The 15,622-nt window shown below is 38.2% G+C and overlaps 2 protein-coding genes across 7 annotated transcripts in view; both read left to right on the forward strand.

Moving 5' to 3' along the window:
• trim33 (tripartite motif containing 33) overlaps positions 1–8,315 on the forward strand; it is a 28,715-nt gene extending 20,400 nt beyond the window's left edge. For 3 of the 5 annotated variants that reach the window (XM_067527828.1, XM_067527830.1, XM_067527831.1), the window contains 7 exons: positions 11–164; positions 711–1,144; positions 1,524–1,635; positions 1,718–1,792; positions 4,973–5,125; positions 6,515–6,565; positions 7,563–8,315. In XM_067527828.1, coding sequence (XP_067383929.1) covers positions 11–164; positions 711–1,144; positions 1,524–1,635; positions 1,718–1,792; positions 4,973–5,125; positions 6,515–6,565; positions 7,563–7,787 — 1,204 coding nt within the window. In that variant the 3' untranslated portion in view covers positions 7,788–8,315. The remainder of the gene's footprint in view (positions 1–10; positions 165–710; positions 1,145–1,523; positions 1,636–1,717; positions 1,793–4,972; positions 5,126–6,514; positions 6,566–7,562) is intronic. The other 2 variants (XM_067527829.1, XM_067527832.1) reach the window with 1 other exon arrangement.
• Positions 8,316–8,916: 601 nt separating this feature from the next.
• Positions 8,917–14,934, forward strand: slc66a1 (solute carrier family 66 member 1). Of its 2 annotated transcripts, none has more exons than XM_067527839.1 (8): positions 8,917–9,061; positions 10,914–11,107; positions 11,199–11,328; positions 11,708–11,795; positions 12,678–12,832; positions 12,936–13,028; positions 13,530–13,715; positions 14,086–14,934. In XM_067527839.1, the coding sequence occupies exons 2-8, from the start codon at positions 10,917–10,919 to the stop codon at positions 14,176–14,178; spliced, it is 936 nt and encodes a 311-aa protein (XP_067383940.1). In that variant the 5' UTR covers positions 8,917–9,061; positions 10,914–10,916; the 3' UTR covers positions 14,179–14,934. The 2 variants fall into 2 exon arrangements, with proteins under 2 accessions (XP_067383940.1, XP_067383939.1); XM_067527838.1 differs by lacking the exon at positions 8,917–9,061 and adding an exon at positions 10,312–10,469.
• Positions 14,935–15,622: the final 688 nt, after the last annotated feature.

Genomic DNA, 15,622 nt, shown 5'->3' on the forward strand with positions numbered 1-15,622 from the left:
TGTGTTTAAGCTGTAGCTCGGCAGGCAGGGCGGGAACAGGAAGTGGTTCTGCAGTGGAGCAGGTGAGGGTGAAGCAAGAGCCTGGAACGGAGGATGGCTACACCTGCCCAGCTTCTTCGCTGAAGACAGAGCGTGGCAAAGATACTGGAAGAAGTGCCTGCATGGTATGAATGAGTTCTTCTTTTATTAGTTTTATAACAAGCCGAAGAGTTTAGGAATGCAATAACACCATCCTGCACTGATCTGCAATCCTGGTTATTTGTAGTACTTTGTTCTTGTGGTTAGCTTTTATTGTGATTTGACTCGCCTCGTTTCAAGGAGTCTCCATCTAGTAGCTAGTCCAGGAGCACCTGAACAAGTAAATTAAACTGAATATGATAAGATAATTGACCAAAAATGTAAATTCCAAAACAAACAAATGTACTTTGTCAGATATGCCAGTGCAAAGGTTTTAAACCCCCTAAATTAATTACAAATTTACTTGAATTAATTTCAATTAATAATAATAGTTTCTACTCTTTTTGCTATTTAAATATGAGGGGAAGTTAACTTATGCACCGAATATTATTATACTGAAATGTAATCACCTATTTTGTCTGAATGCCTTTTTGTGGTTTTGTTGCTTCTGGGGCTATATACAAACAGATACAAGTTAACTCTGTGTGAAAATTTAAAAAAATAACAATGTTATTTATTTATTTTTTACTCAGATGAGCAGTCCTGAGAACAGCCCACTCCCCGTATTAGGGGTTGTATCTGCAGGCCAAGATCCTGTCAAGGCTTTAGGGGAGCGCATCAAAACAGAACCCCACTCTGAGACCCCATGTTCTGAACTAAATGGCTCCACTGTAGCCACATCCCCTTCTTCCGCTACCACTATGACTTCCACTACCTCTTTGTCGACTGAGAACAACAGCAGCACCACGACAGCCCCCCCACTCACTAATGGAAATGTAGATAAGGGGACAGAGGCCAAAGAGAGTGGTGCCTCTGCTGTATCAGGCAATTCTGGTGGGAAAGACGATGACCCTAATGAAGACTGGTGTGCTGTTTGTATCAATGGTGGCGACCTGCTATGCTGCGACCACTGTCCCAAAGTTTTTCACATGAAATGCCATGTACCTACTATAAAAATCTTCCCGAAGTAAGTAACAGCTCTTTACTTGTTGTTGAACACCGCCAAAGCACTCTTTTAAAAACCACATCTTAATGATCGTAAGGCTATGACTAGTATTTTTGTTTTGTTTCTTTGTTTTGTGAAGTTCTTATTATAAACCGTTTTATTTAGTGACGTTGAGACATGGAGAAGTTGTATTAGCAAAAAACAGAAAATCATGAAAACCGAAAAGAAAAAGGAAAGAGGATTTAGACAAGTTATAACCTAATATTTCAACAGTTTGTGATAAAATATTCTAAATTTTGTTTGAAACATTTCTTTTGGAGGCTGTTATTGAATATTCAGATCTAAAGTCAAACAGGTATGGTGGTACCACATTGTCCTCTGTATGATTTTTGTTTCTCAGGGGTGATTTCCTCTGCACGTTTTGCCGGAGTCTGACCAACCCTGAGATAGAGTATTGTGACGACACCAAGAAAGTTAAAGGAGAGCAGGGCCTAAGTCCTGAGGACCAAAGGGTTAGTACAGCCACCATATCCTAACAGGAGCACTTCATGATTATTGTGTGGCAGCTAATTCTCTCTCTTGCTTTTTTTGCAGAGATGTGAACGCCTCCTGCTGTACATCTTCTGTCATGAGCTCAGTGTGGGTTTTAGGGAACCTGTTCCTAACTCTGTAAGTGTCTCTACAAAACACACTATTACATACATTATTATGTATGCAGTATTCAGTGATTCCCTTCTTTCTGTTTCACAGTGGGAAAGTATCTTAATTTCTCAGTTGTGTTTATTAGTCTTTCTCAACATTGAGTTAAACTCTGAGTTAAGTTTGTAGAAGATCTCATGGCAACTCATAAAGCAAAATAAATGGCAGTTGGTTTTATAGTTTATTGTTGAAGCAGTGGTAACATGTAGTTGAAGTTCCCAAAATATAAGTGCAAACTAGGACAGATCATCTGACAAAAATTTGGTGACCTAATTTGGCTGCTGACGCTTCTCCATTTTTATTGGCTAATGTTTTGTTTCATTTATTTTCTCTGATTAATAATTCATTAGTTCATTCTAGCTGTACAAATGAACTTAATTTCATAGAGCCTGCATGTTGGAAAAGAATATTAAAACCTTATTAATGAGTGATAAATGAGTTAAGGGAGAAATTCAGTGCAAATGCAGCTGTTTATATATGCAGTATTATGTTTCTCACAAATGAATGCTGTGTTTTTATTTTTATTTTTGTTTTTGCTATGCTGTATATGCACAGCAATGTAACAGATTCCATTTTTCATTTAGTGTTTGCGATGTTGTCCTACTGGCCTAGTAATCTGTGGCACATGTTGCCATACTGGCCATACTGCATGGAGAATTCATTCATAACATGAACAAATTGAAATCTATCTGATAAATAAGATTTAAACCAACCTAGTGAAGTTCTTTTAATCCCAATATCATGTTCCAGTCTCTGTAATAAAATGTTTTGATCAATGGTGTCGAATGCAGCACTAAGATCTAACAGAACAAGTATAGACTCTAGTCCATTATCTGAAGCCAAGAGAAGATCGTTGGTGACTTTTTGCCAGTGCTGTTTCTGTACTATGGTGAGCTCTAAATCCTGACTGAAAGTCTTCATACAAATTATTCCTGTAAAGGTGGTCACATAATTTTTTTTGTGACTACTTTTTCAAGGATTTTTAGAAATAAAGGGGTCCCTAATTGTCGAAAACGCTTGGGTCAAAACAGGGTTTTTTTAAGTAGTGGTTTGATTAAAGCTACCTTATAGGCCTGTGGTACATAACCTGTTTCTAAAGATAGATTCTTGATATCTAATACGAACATATCTATTCAATTAAAACTTCTCTGAGCAGTCTAGTTGGAATAGGATCTAGCAGACAGGTTGTTAGTTTTGAGGAGGTAATAGTTGAAGTTAGCTCGGCGAGATCTATGGGTAAGATTGAGTTATTGCTGCTCAGAGTTAACAGACTACTGTCACCCACTATGATGACTTTATCTGTACTAAGCACTAAATCAGTTAGAAGATCAGAAAATGCAATCAAAAACTCTTAATAAAGGACTGGACTTAATATGACTCATTGGGTTGACTCATTTAGACCGACATATTCCTTATGCAACCTAGTTTCAGCAAGACTTTTTGTAATTTAGTTGGTCGGGATACAGACACAGTCTCTATAGGCATTTGGGGGTTTTGGGGACTGCTGTAAGGACAGTGCAGAGAGGCGCGTAGGACTGGATCTCTGCATCTTAGGCTCAACTCTGGATTGTTATACTGTCGGTTGTCTAATAAAACCAGCCATAATTCTGGATAAGACAGCTGCACCATCTAAGAGTCTGGGGCCACGCTAGGTTGGCCTGCACCACCTACCACCTACTAGCTGGAATATTTTCCATGGTACGGAGCCTCGCCTCTAAAGCTGCACAAACCTTGCACTGATTACACATAATGTTATCGCTAAAGGAGGCAGAGGAAAATCGGAACATGATACACACTGAGCAAGTGAGAGAAGGAGAGACAGAGAAGCCATTGCTAAAGGATAAGTGCTGTGTTAGTTAAGGTTAGCTAGTTATCTTTTAGTAGAGCGGGCGCTTGTGTAATACAAGCGTATGTCACGTCTCGAGTAGTAATTCTTGTGTAGGGAAACTTTTTTTTCATAAAATAACAGCTACAATTAATCAGTGAACAGTCTTTTGACAGAAACCCAAGAGTGTGCAGAAACAGGAAGTGACACAATACGCTTACCGCAGGAGGAAGAGGCAATAATCACGTTCATATTTTTTGACTGTGAAATCTTAAATGTTGTTTTTTTTTTTTGTTTTTTTTTATGTGGAAGACCACATACACAGAGACAGGATTTCAATATTTTATTCTTAAGAATGCACACACTAGATGATTTAGTCAAGAGGCAGCACAACACACTCTGTTTATAACAACCAATTTTACCTGTTGTGTACCCGTTCCAGAGATCTCACAGAAACTTGTTGTGAACAAGAAGAACTTTTGTGTGCTATTTTTTGCACTGAGAAAAAAAAGAGGAGGAAAAACTGTATAAGGTTATTGAGTAGCCTGAAAGCAGCATAGCTTATAAATTCTACAGGATGAGCTGAAGGTGAGGAATTAGATAAAAAGGTTGTATTGCAGGTGTCAAATGAGACCAGTGTAAGATGCTGCTACAACTACGCCCAGTTGGTTGTTTCTTTGACAGCTTGCTATGATTGGCTATTATGGCTGTTCGGCTGAATATTGTATTGCTATTTCTTTCACACTTCAGATTTCAAATGACAAATATGTTTAATATATACTATTTGAAATCATAGAGACTCTTAGTCAGGAGTATTGTGATGATGTCTGTAAACCCCTCACACTACTGGATTATTTAGGCTCGTAATCAGTGGTGTGAGTTCAGTGTAACAGTGCTGATGCTAGCAACCCTCAAGAAACTGTTTGGATTATTCTTCACCTTGTTTACGAATCTTTGTTCTAAAAGTATCAGGTTCTAAACAGTAAGAGCTAAGACTACAGAGAGGGTCAATTTGTCAACCACTGTAGACAACTCAAGCTAGAGCAGTTGAACTCATGGTGGCACAATAAAAACAATTGTAGATTTTGGTTCATAACTTCTGAACCTTATAGAATATCTTGGCTCTTTCTTGATAGGCAGTTTATGCAAATTTCCTCACACATATGGGTATAATTTGATAGAGCAGAGCCCTAGAAATGTGTTTCATGAAATACCATTATATGCAGAAAGAACATACCTTAGTTCTTTGGCCATAGCCCGCATCCATTTATCCTTTGGCCATCATCTGAAACTGATTTTGCCTGACCCTGTGTTATTTAATCTAGGTGCCCAATTACTACAAGATTATCAAGCAGCCCATGGACCTGAAAAGGATAAAGAAGAAGCTGCAGTTACGGAGCTCGCAGCACTACCAGTCCACCCAGGACTTTGTATCTGATATGCGCCTGGTCTTCAAAAACTGTGCAAAGTACAATGAGGTGAGCAGCATGAGTTTTGAGCCTGCTTCAGGGAATGGCATCTGTTTGTGTGTGCATGCAAGGGTTAGACTGGTATGGGTAAGATTGACAACAAGGCTGAAATATTAGTTACTAGATAAATAATTTAATAAAACACAAGTAAACAATGCAATGAGTAAATGACAAAACAAGGCTTCAATGAGGCTGGAGTTGGCAAACCGATATTAGTCTAACCTTATTTTAAAGACAAAGCCACGTGTTGAAAAGAAAGTGGATTTTGGTGCTTGCAGCCTGCATTGTGCACACAGTTTTGTAAACTTACTAACACTGGCTGAGGATGGGGTGTAAAGGGGTCTCTTTTCACACTGCCTGCAGAAACACTGACTTGTTAACACTGCCAGCATCACAATGATAAATGACACATTCCGTTTTGAATGGCCAGTGTGTGTGTGATAACTTAATGGTGTATATTACGTTTCACCTCATCTTCAAGTAGATTATTCTTTAGGGGAATGATGTACTTTAAAGTTTATTGGATGTTTTATTTTTTTATTTTTTGTTGCCGTTGTGGGTTTTAGTTAAATCAGTCATGATGTTGAATTATACCCTCTGTTGATATTGGAAGCGAAATACATAGTATGCATACCACACAGTGTATGCCTGTGTAATATATCTTCCAACCACATGAGGGAGCTTCTATTTTATACAGAAGAGACCTGTTTGGCTATTAGTGATCAGAAATCATGCAATGATTGAAACTGAAATTAACAGCAAGCATGGTGATTGTTTTTAATGCTAAATAATTGTTTTAAGTTCAATTAATTTAGATTGCAATAGTAAAGCATATAACAAAACCATAACAGAAGGGCATCAACATTTTGATGCCAGTACATTTACTTAATTACACATAACTTCAGGTGGTAAGAGGACATTACCCATGTCAAGTTTAACACATGTAAAGGTTTAGATTTTAGTTTGATTGAAATACTTTTTCTGCTTTGTGCATTTTTAAATGAGAATCCTACATGTAGTGTATGGTATAAATATCTATGCGGGGGGTCAATAGTATTTTCTCTTATTAAGTAATATAGGTCTGTTACACATAATTGGTGAAAAAGCACTAAATAAAAAAGGAGAAAAGCCTTCAGAAAAGTAAACTAGATAAGAAAATCTCTAGACTAACCAAATATTCACATTACCAGTAATTGTGTTTACCCTATGGGACTATACAAAGCTTTACTTGCTGTTAATTAGTGCAGTAATGACTTGGAAATCCACACCTTATAGCCTTGAGCACAGTAGGCCGTAAACAGATTTCTGATCTGTTATCTAACCTGCCTGTGCTGTGAACTCTTTTCTTCCCCCTTACTGCTTCATTGTCTTTGTTGTAATGTTATTGCCCCTTTTTAGATGTCTCGAATAATCCAGGTTTATGATGAGGAGAAACAGATTAATTCGCAGGTAAGCAGTTTCAAATAGAGCACAAATGTCCTGACCCCTCCCACTGAGGCTCCAGGAAATGTTTGCCCTTTTCCCTAAAATACCAAATGTAAGAGCAGTAGACTTACATGTTCAACTTACAAGATTGGTGGTAAGGCCAGTATGACAGGTAACACTGACTCTGAAGATTCAGTAAAGGCAAGTTTCTTACTTTGATACATTTACTTTGCACAATAAAAATATTATAGATTTGTTTCTCGACTCATGAGGGACTGTGCAAAGCTTAAGTCTGAGATTTCAAATTGATTCCCAAATTATGTAGATGAAAATATACGTAAGGTGTATATTTGCAAAAGAAAGCACCTCAGCTTAAGCGCAGCGTATACAAACACTGCACATTGTATGAAAGTATATGGAAGTGAGAATGGCAGTGTGTTTGAAATTACCTTAAATCTGAAATTTCCTGGGGCCACAGGTTGTTCTCTCACAGAGGTGCTAGCTCCAAATAGCCAGGCCTGTTTTTAGTTGAGTACTAAGGAAGTCATTAGGGGCTGGACAATGTAGGTCTTTCTTTACATGTAACTTCTAAGCTTTCTTGTGTCAGTGTTATTAAAAATGTTGTTTTAACTTTATGCTAAAGGTTTTCAGCGATCTTTAAAAATTGCAGTACTTTATTTCATCCTCACTTTTGGGGTAATTGTCCTTAAACTGCATGTAAGTATTTAAAACCAGCCTTACTAACTCTGGGCATGCTTCATGGAGCCACAGTGGGATGGGTGGGAGCAGGATATCTCTGCTCTGTACAGCAAGGTTGAGCCGGGGACCTCCTGCCACCGAGAATCTTAACCAGATCTAATTTGTCTCCTCTTTCTCCTCCTCTTCTTCCTCCTCCTCCTCTGCCTCCTCTGCTTCAACCCATTCATTCCTCGTGCTCAATGGTTCTCTGACACCTGCCTACTACATATCACTCTTCGCCTTCTTCTCCTCCTTCTCCCACCCCCTCGTCCTCCACTGGCAGGCGGGATCAGAGATGGCAATATCCGGCAAGGCAGTGAGCCTGTACTTTGAGGAGAAGCTGCAAGAGATGTTTCCTGGCCAGAGCTTCCCTGAAACACCTGAATCTGAGTCCCTGGAAGAGAAGGAAAAGAAGGAGGACGATGACACAGATGACTCTGAGGAGGAGTTTATACAGCCTAGACGCAAACGATTAAAAACGGATGAAAAAGTGCTCCATATCAAGTGAGAACCCACCCCGAATAAAATAAGAGAAGTGCAAAACCGTCTTCCTTACGTCCGACACTTCTTCTGTGTTTGAGGCAGCAAATAAAAAGGACAAGATTCGCTGTACAAACTGCTTGATTTATCTCATTCTTGCCTTTAAAAACTGACTGTCAACCACATAAGAAGTCTGCCTTGATCAGAACTCCTGAGGAGAGAAACAGAAGAGCCACATCCCCCCTTATTTCATGGACACCCAAAAACTAGTTGTTTTGAAGTAGGACTTATTTTGGAGTAGTTAATGATTGGTCATTTCTTTTTATCCATTTTCATTTGTATATTTGTCGTGACAAATGCTTTATAGAACATTTAATTGCCCTGTTCTGTTTAATGTATAATATCTATACTTTGACATGAAACCTACCAAGTATTTGTATGACTTTGTGGAAATGTTATGTAAATAAGAGAATCTAGCCCTCTAAAGGTATTCCCACAGTATAGATGTTTGGGTGCGTCATCAATAAAACCTGTTCTTGAATTATATCAAAGACAATGTATGATGTAATGTAGGTTTGGGAATTATTGGTATGCTGATGAAGGATGAGTTCACATTTATAATTATGTTCTCACACAGCCTTAAGTTTTGGTTAATTTTTCAATATGTCCCAGTCTTGACATAAAGGTACATACATGTTGCATATAGAGAATTCCAGGGGCCTGTAATTGGTAAAGCTGAATGCAATGCAGCCATCATTAATTTATTTACACTTGGGCATTTTAGTGTGTGACATGAAAACGAATAATTGATGTAGTGTCACAGCAACCTGCAAAAGGAGTCCTACTCATTTTAAACTACCATCAATATGTTAGGTCTGGGTCACAGAAATTTGAGGGCATTACACAAATAAATTGTGAGGCTGTGAACAGAGCTTTTGAAGCAATGATGAAACATTTTCTGGCTTCAAGTTTGGGATGAAAACTGCTACAGTATCTGTCAACATTAGTAGTGAAAAATGCAGACTTTGTTACTTACATCAGCTTCAGTCCGTTCTTTATGTCGCTATATAATCACTTTGTGCTCATAAAAGGACGTCTCCACAGATTTGAAATTTATGAGAAGTGGAAAGTTAAGCTGAAGCAATTTTGAAAATAAAACTTGATGACCTGACATCAGCACAGTCGAGTTGCTGAGTCGTCAGTCTGACAAACTTATCAGGTGACTCGTTTTGAATCACCTCAGAAGTTTTAGACTTTCTTTATCCTTTGTTCAAAGCCTGACGTTGGATTTAAGTTTTCCAGGTAAGAGATTTTTCTCGATAGTTGTATGTAGCTATAATACATCCTTAATACTGTCAACAACAGCTCGCAACAAAAACGTGTCACTAAGTTACTATCAGAGATGCACTTTTAAATGTCCTCTAACGAAGTAATGCTGTCTTGGTCCAAGTAGCAGAACGTTAGTGTGCTTCCATAAAGACCTTAGCTTTTCGTGGCTGAACACTAAACTGCAAAGCTACAAGAAGAATGCGAAAGGCCCCATGATTAATAGCATCTTAAGTGAATTACTGTGAGCACTATGATATAATCCAGTTTAACGAGCCTTGTTGGTATGTGATGGGAGTATGTGAAATGGTTGAGCGCTGAAGCATTAATTTGGTCCCACTTCTAAACGACAGTAAATATATGAAAGCATGTTATTATCGTGTTCAACAGCTTTACAAAAGAAATACAAATAATGATTTATACTCTACCTTGAGAATGAAACCTGAAATCAAACCACAAGGCTCTATAGGGCTGTCAAGTCAATTAATACACAATTGTCTGCTAACAATTTGGATAACGGATTAAACTTATCGGCGATTTTATAAACAAAAAACCCACGAGTGTAAATGTACTGATTTCAATGTTTTCTATGAAAATAAAGTGCACGTTTGTCTTTTTTGATGGAAGCCTGTATATTTACCTGAATTAGGAAGTAAGAGAGACGGTCTTTACGATTTCCTGACATTTTCTATTATATTAATTAATAGTTGAGGGTGTGTGTGTGTAACAACTATTAATAGATATATATATATATATATATATATATATATATATATATATATATATATATATATATATATATATATATATATATATACACATACATTTATTATTTTCTTAAAACGTGTGTACTGGAAGCTCTTGATCGGCACTGTATATTATAATTGCAATTATAAAAAAGGTATACATATAACATGTATTCTCTCTCAAACATCTTTATATGTAACAGAAGTACTGCCCCTGTTTATTAATGAAACGATTCCCAGCGTATTTATGTTTCCTCAGGTGGAGTTGTGTTGTTTTTGTTTTCAAAAAAATCAAACTCACTCTTTTATGAACGTAACTATTGCTTTAATTGTTATTAAAGGGACTAAATGTGGTACGTACAGGCGTCTTGGTCCAAGTAGTAGAACGTTTGCGTGCGTGCTTCTATGCTTAATGGCAATAAAGCTTGATCTTTTATTTTGAAGGCCCGCTTTGTTTTGTTGCTCGTGAGCCTGCAGTCACGTGTTTTAGGAGTGACGTTGTTCCTTAACGCCCAATCAGCTCACAGATGCTGACCTAACTTGTTTATCGGTTTTTCGTTTTCTTCCTTATTTCCACATAGCGTCGGAGAGTGTTTTGCTCTGTCGACGGCTTTGTCAGCATGTCGACGGCCACACAGGCAAGATATTATTGATGCTTTCTTTCTATCTTTTCATAATTACCACCGTTACGTTAGTAGGCTTTTACACGTCCTCGACACAAAAAGCCCAGGACCAAAATCCACCTTTTGGCCGTGATTTAGCTGTTGCCGCCGGCGCTTCTAGCTAGCTAAGTGGCTAACTTATTTAGGTTTAATTGTTTCTGTTGAGTGAATTTTGTGCGAAAGGCTTGTTTTTTAACTTAACCCAAATGTCTACATTTGAATAAGCTCCACATACTACCAATTTATTTAACGTCATGGTCTGTGGCTGATTTTAACAAGGCTCTTTTGGCTCCCCTTGTGTCCCATATGGTTGAGTGATTTTCCAGTTTGATTTGATGTTTTCTTAGAAACCCCATTGCCATCACACCGATGGTATACATAACAAATTAGCTAATTACAGAGGCTTTTTTTCTCCATCAGAATATGTTGACAGATGGAGTTCTGACGAGGGGTGCCTTTGGATGGACCAGTCAAGGAAACCTCACCTCTCTGTGTCCTAATGGGTCGAAGTGGGTCTGGGAAGGGCTTGGGGAATGTGCCCAGGATGCGAGGGATATGGCCAGTGTCTACCTGGGTCTCCTGTCTATTGTCTGCTTCATGGTGTCTTCACTCCCGTAAGTGTTTATGTTGGTGTCTGTTCCTGTTGGGAGAAATTGACTTTTATCTAGATAGTGTTTAGAGCTCTGTCTGTTTTTCTGATTGCAGGCAGTACTATAGCTCCTGCAAAACAAGGAATATGGACAAGGCCCTTTCGATCTGGTTTTTGCTGCTGTGGTTGGGAGGGGACACCTGCAACCTGGTGGGCTCCTTCTTGGCAGACCAACTTCCACTTCAGGTGACTTGTAGTGATAGAAGGCTTAGTCTGAGAGGGGAGGGGGAGGGGGGTTATTAGTTTCAGTATCACTTAATTGAAAACTGTTATTTTGGTTGTTTTTTGTTTCACTGTGTAATGTCAAAAGAAATGAAAAATGCTCAGATGTTATGAAAAAAGTGTGCATAGGCAAATGCTTATACCTTAGCACTATTATCAGATAACTCACTTTGTGTCATGATCAATAATTGTGAAAATTTATTGATTAACTTGTCATTTTCTGTCTCTTGATTAATTGTGTCAACATTATAGTTGGCAGTAATAATACAAATAGCTTTTCCATAGAAAAGACTTTGTGTGACTAAAATCATAATATTCCCTCGTCTTTCTCCCTGTCATCTAGACGTATACAGCCATTTATTATGTGATGGCTGACTTTTTAATGCTGGCAATGTATGCATACTACAAGACAAGGAACAAAATGGTTGAAAGTGAGTGTTATGGTTTATTTTGTTACTTCCAAATTTTACAAATGCCACACTTAACTGATTGTCACACAAATTACATTATTATTATTGTTGTTGTTCTTGCATGCATGTGGCTCACATTCCAAGTAACCTGTGTATGTCTGGCTGTTTCGGGCCTAAATAATGTTTACCAGAGCCTGATACATGTCACTTAAACATAAATGTGAAATCTGCAAAAGATTAAATTGGACTAAAAAGTCTAAATTGAACAACATAGCTTGTAAGGCAAACTTATCCATTTGTTAAGGCCTTTATTAAGAGATAGAATAAACATTATTAACTGAATGTTTTTAAAATCTAGCCTGGTGGGTCAGTGGTAGAGTAGCGCATTGGGTTGGGATGCAGAAGGCCCCGGGTTCAAATCGAACTATACCCGATGTGGCCCTGCCCAGCCATCAAGGACCACCTTGGTGCCAGTCCTGAGCCCGGACAAAATGGGAGGGTTGTGGCAGGAAGGGCATCGGGTGTAAAAACTCATACCAAATCAACGTGCGGAACATGTTCTGCCATGGCGACCCCTGAAGGGACAAGCCCAAAGCTGTTCATCCCCATTTAGATACTGTAGCCTAGTAGGCATCAATTATTCATCTACTAAAAAGGCATTGATTTATTTATTTATTTATTTATTTTTTCTGAAATCAGTTTTATGAGCTGCTTAATTACCAGATGGCGATGCATAGGAAGAAAGTAATGCATGTGCCCTGAGATGATGACATTACATGAGTCATTTTGCTTTGACCTTTATTCCTTACCGTGACCTTTAACACAGTAACCCTTGTATCTTGAAATATGCTGACATTTCTTTTCCAGTATTAGCAGTAAACATAGGTCTTGTTTTCTCCCCAGGTAGGAGTGTGTTATATGTATTGGGTGTAACCTGCATCCTGGGCCTCAGCGCAAACCTCATTCATCTCCCTGGATTAGGCACCCAGCAGGAAATCAGTCTTTCTGGGTTTAGAAGTCGTGCCTTGCTCGCAACTTCTGTTGATAGCTCTATCAAGGTGAGACTATTCGTATATTTAATTAGTGATTTGAAGCAAATTGATTTGGTAGTTCTGTCAATTTTTTTTCTTTTGTAATGTTTCTGCCTCATTTTCTCTTTAGAAATTCACTACTAAAGAAATTATTGGATTCTGCATTGGCTCAATATCATCAGTGCTGTACCTCTGCTCCAGACTACCCCAGATCTACACTAATGTGAGTATGAGTGGGTGCACTACAAATAAAAGCAGATAATATTTTTTTTTTTTTATTAAAACAAGTCCTACACAATAAAATTCACATATCTTTATGTCGTGGTGGAAAACAAAGTCCTGGGTTGGCCAATGAGTAACCATAAGTAAAAGGATGTATGTTTAAAACTGACAGGTATTGTTGAAGATGAATCAGATGAGGATGTGCCACAGATAAAACAACAATTATGCAGACTAAAGTCATTTTTTGCTCTAGTGTACATTTAAAATCTGCAAAAAAGAAAAAGGCGATGATGAAAAAGTTCCAATGTGAAAGAGGTCAAACTCAGCGTTCCTTAACATTGAGCAGGTGAAAATACAAGTTATTCACCCCAGACAAGTGTGAAAAGTGTGCTTTCATCTTGCACAGCACTCCTGTATCAATCTGGTGTAAATTACTTGGTGGCTATTTACCCTATTTGACATGTCTTTGCTTGCCTTCCTGTCCTGTAATCTCTACTCATAGTTAAAAAGAAAATCAACAGAAGGAGTATCGTACTTCCTTTTTGCTCTGGTCATCCTGGGAAACTCTACATATGGCCTCAGTGTTCTGCTGAAAAACCCAGAGGCAGACCAGGGAGAAAGGAGCTACCTGATCCATCACCTTCCCTGGCTCGTTGGCAGCCTTGGTACTCTCTCCCTAGATCTCATTGTATCCTTTTAAGCAAAAACATAAAAACTGAGAATACTACTCGGTTCTCCTTAATCCCACGAACATGCTACATTTTAGGCCGTAGCTAGGTGGTAAAGGGGGCAATTCTTCAAGCGAGCTAAGGTCTCGTGACTATATGCTTGGAAACACAATATAGAGTATCAAATGTCCTAACACTTAAAGCATCATGCTGCTTGCTTCTTTTATTTTAATAGGGAATTAATGATGCAGAAGCAAGTGAAACATGATAGATGATAGATGTTTTAGTTATTTATAGCCTAGCTCTAAAGAAAAATGTTGCTATATTCTGACAGTAACTGTTTTTGCTGACTCTTAGTTTTTCATTTGCTTTCTTGACGCTTTGGTTCAGATCACCATCCAGTTCATAATTTATCGCAAACCTCAAGTGCAGGTGGATGGCAGCTGCAATGAGAGAGCACCGCTGATCAACAGTTACTCCTAAACCAAAACACTCAGAATGTTCTGGTGGAACAAAATCATATCTCCAGTGCAAAATCGGGCTTAAGTAAAATGTGAATGCATTTTAGTGTAACAATGTAGTTTTATTTACAATTGTAATGTTTACAAAATAATTTTTCTGCAGTGTACAGAGACAGATTAGTTCTTTACATTGCTTTTAATGTAAAAGGGACGATTGACGGTTACAGATGTCAGAAATGGATGGAACATCTTCCTGTCAACCTGAAATCCTTCTCATTTTAGTTCACAGCCCAAATTTCTTCTATCACTAATAGATGTCAGAAACCGCCTGATCTGTTTGATAATGACACTCGGAGGTTTTCTTTTAAATTGTGTGTATTTTTAAATTGCCAAAGACGGATGCGACAGTACTTCCTGTAACTTGAATCTTTTTGTTTTTCCAGAAAGACATAAATGCAGTCATATTTTATTAAAAAATGTGACATTTGTAATGGTGTAAATTGCAGTTAGTCAGTCATTTGACTCAGTCAGTCATTAAGTGCCATGATTCCAAAAGATTTTGTATTTTAGATACCTTTTTAATTGCGGGGTATTTTACCTTTTTCACTGCACCAGTTTTGTTTGCACTGGTGATGAAAGTGGCATCATTTAACACAGATTTTCACTTCTTTGTTTAATGTACACATTTGCACATCTCATAGAGGTTTTGTAAAAAAGTTTAATATGTTTGGTGGGTCATTGTACTGTACTGTAAACATTAAACAGTTGATTAACACTTTTTATTGGTTCCTTTTATTGTGGTTGAAGTCTTGAGCGAGTCATATACAATTGGCAGAATTTCCTTCATAATCGTGGTTCTTCGTTTATACTTGATTTTTTTGTTTTTATTTTTTATTTAACTGTATCTGCTTTTCTTGAGAAGAAAAACACTCTTGAGAGCTTCCTCCCTGCCAGTTTATTCAGTCGCCTCCCACTGTTTTTCAGCCCTGCACTGGTCAAGATGTGCTCTTGGCCCTGATGTTGACCTTTGACCCTTTGCCTTTATTGACCTTTAACCCCAGTGACTGTGTTTGACCTGCTCCTGGGAGGCCTTGACAGCCACGTTGTTTTTCTTCTCTAGCAGATTCACAACTCTCAGTACTATCGTCTGCTGTCCCAACACCCACGCACTTGCACACACATTTTCTGTAACTATTAAACATAATGCAATCACATACACTCAAAACAGTAAGGGCCCACCCACTGAGGAAGCAAGGTCAGTACGGAAGATATTAATAGGTTCAGTAAGTGTGTGTATATGTATTGGGGGTGTTGCAGTTTGGGGTTGTGAAACAGTGGCAGAGAGATTGTGAAGCGGGTTGGGGGAGTTGGCAGGAAGAGCCTGTGATAGGGAGCATCCATCCATCACTAGGGATGAACAAGAGGCTGTTTATAAACACTCTATACTGGGAATTCCTTAATGAGAT

Source organism: Channa argus, chromosome 13 (genome assembly GCF_033026475.1).
Source record: "Channa argus isolate prfri chromosome 13, Channa argus male v1.0, whole genome shotgun sequence".
Classification (NCBI taxonomy): Eukaryota; Metazoa; Chordata; class Actinopteri; order Anabantiformes; family Channidae; genus Channa; species Channa argus.

Coding starts and splice junctions, on each gene's coding strand:
- slc66a1 (XM_067527838.1), top strand. Junction 11,329..11,707: donor CAGACCAACTTCCACTTCAG/GTGACTTGTAGT, acceptor CCTGTCATCTAG/ACGTATACAGCCATTTATTA. Junction 12,833..12,935: donor CTGTTGATAGCTCTATCAAG/GTGAGACTATTC, acceptor TTTTCTCTTTAG/AAATTCACTACTAAAGAAAT.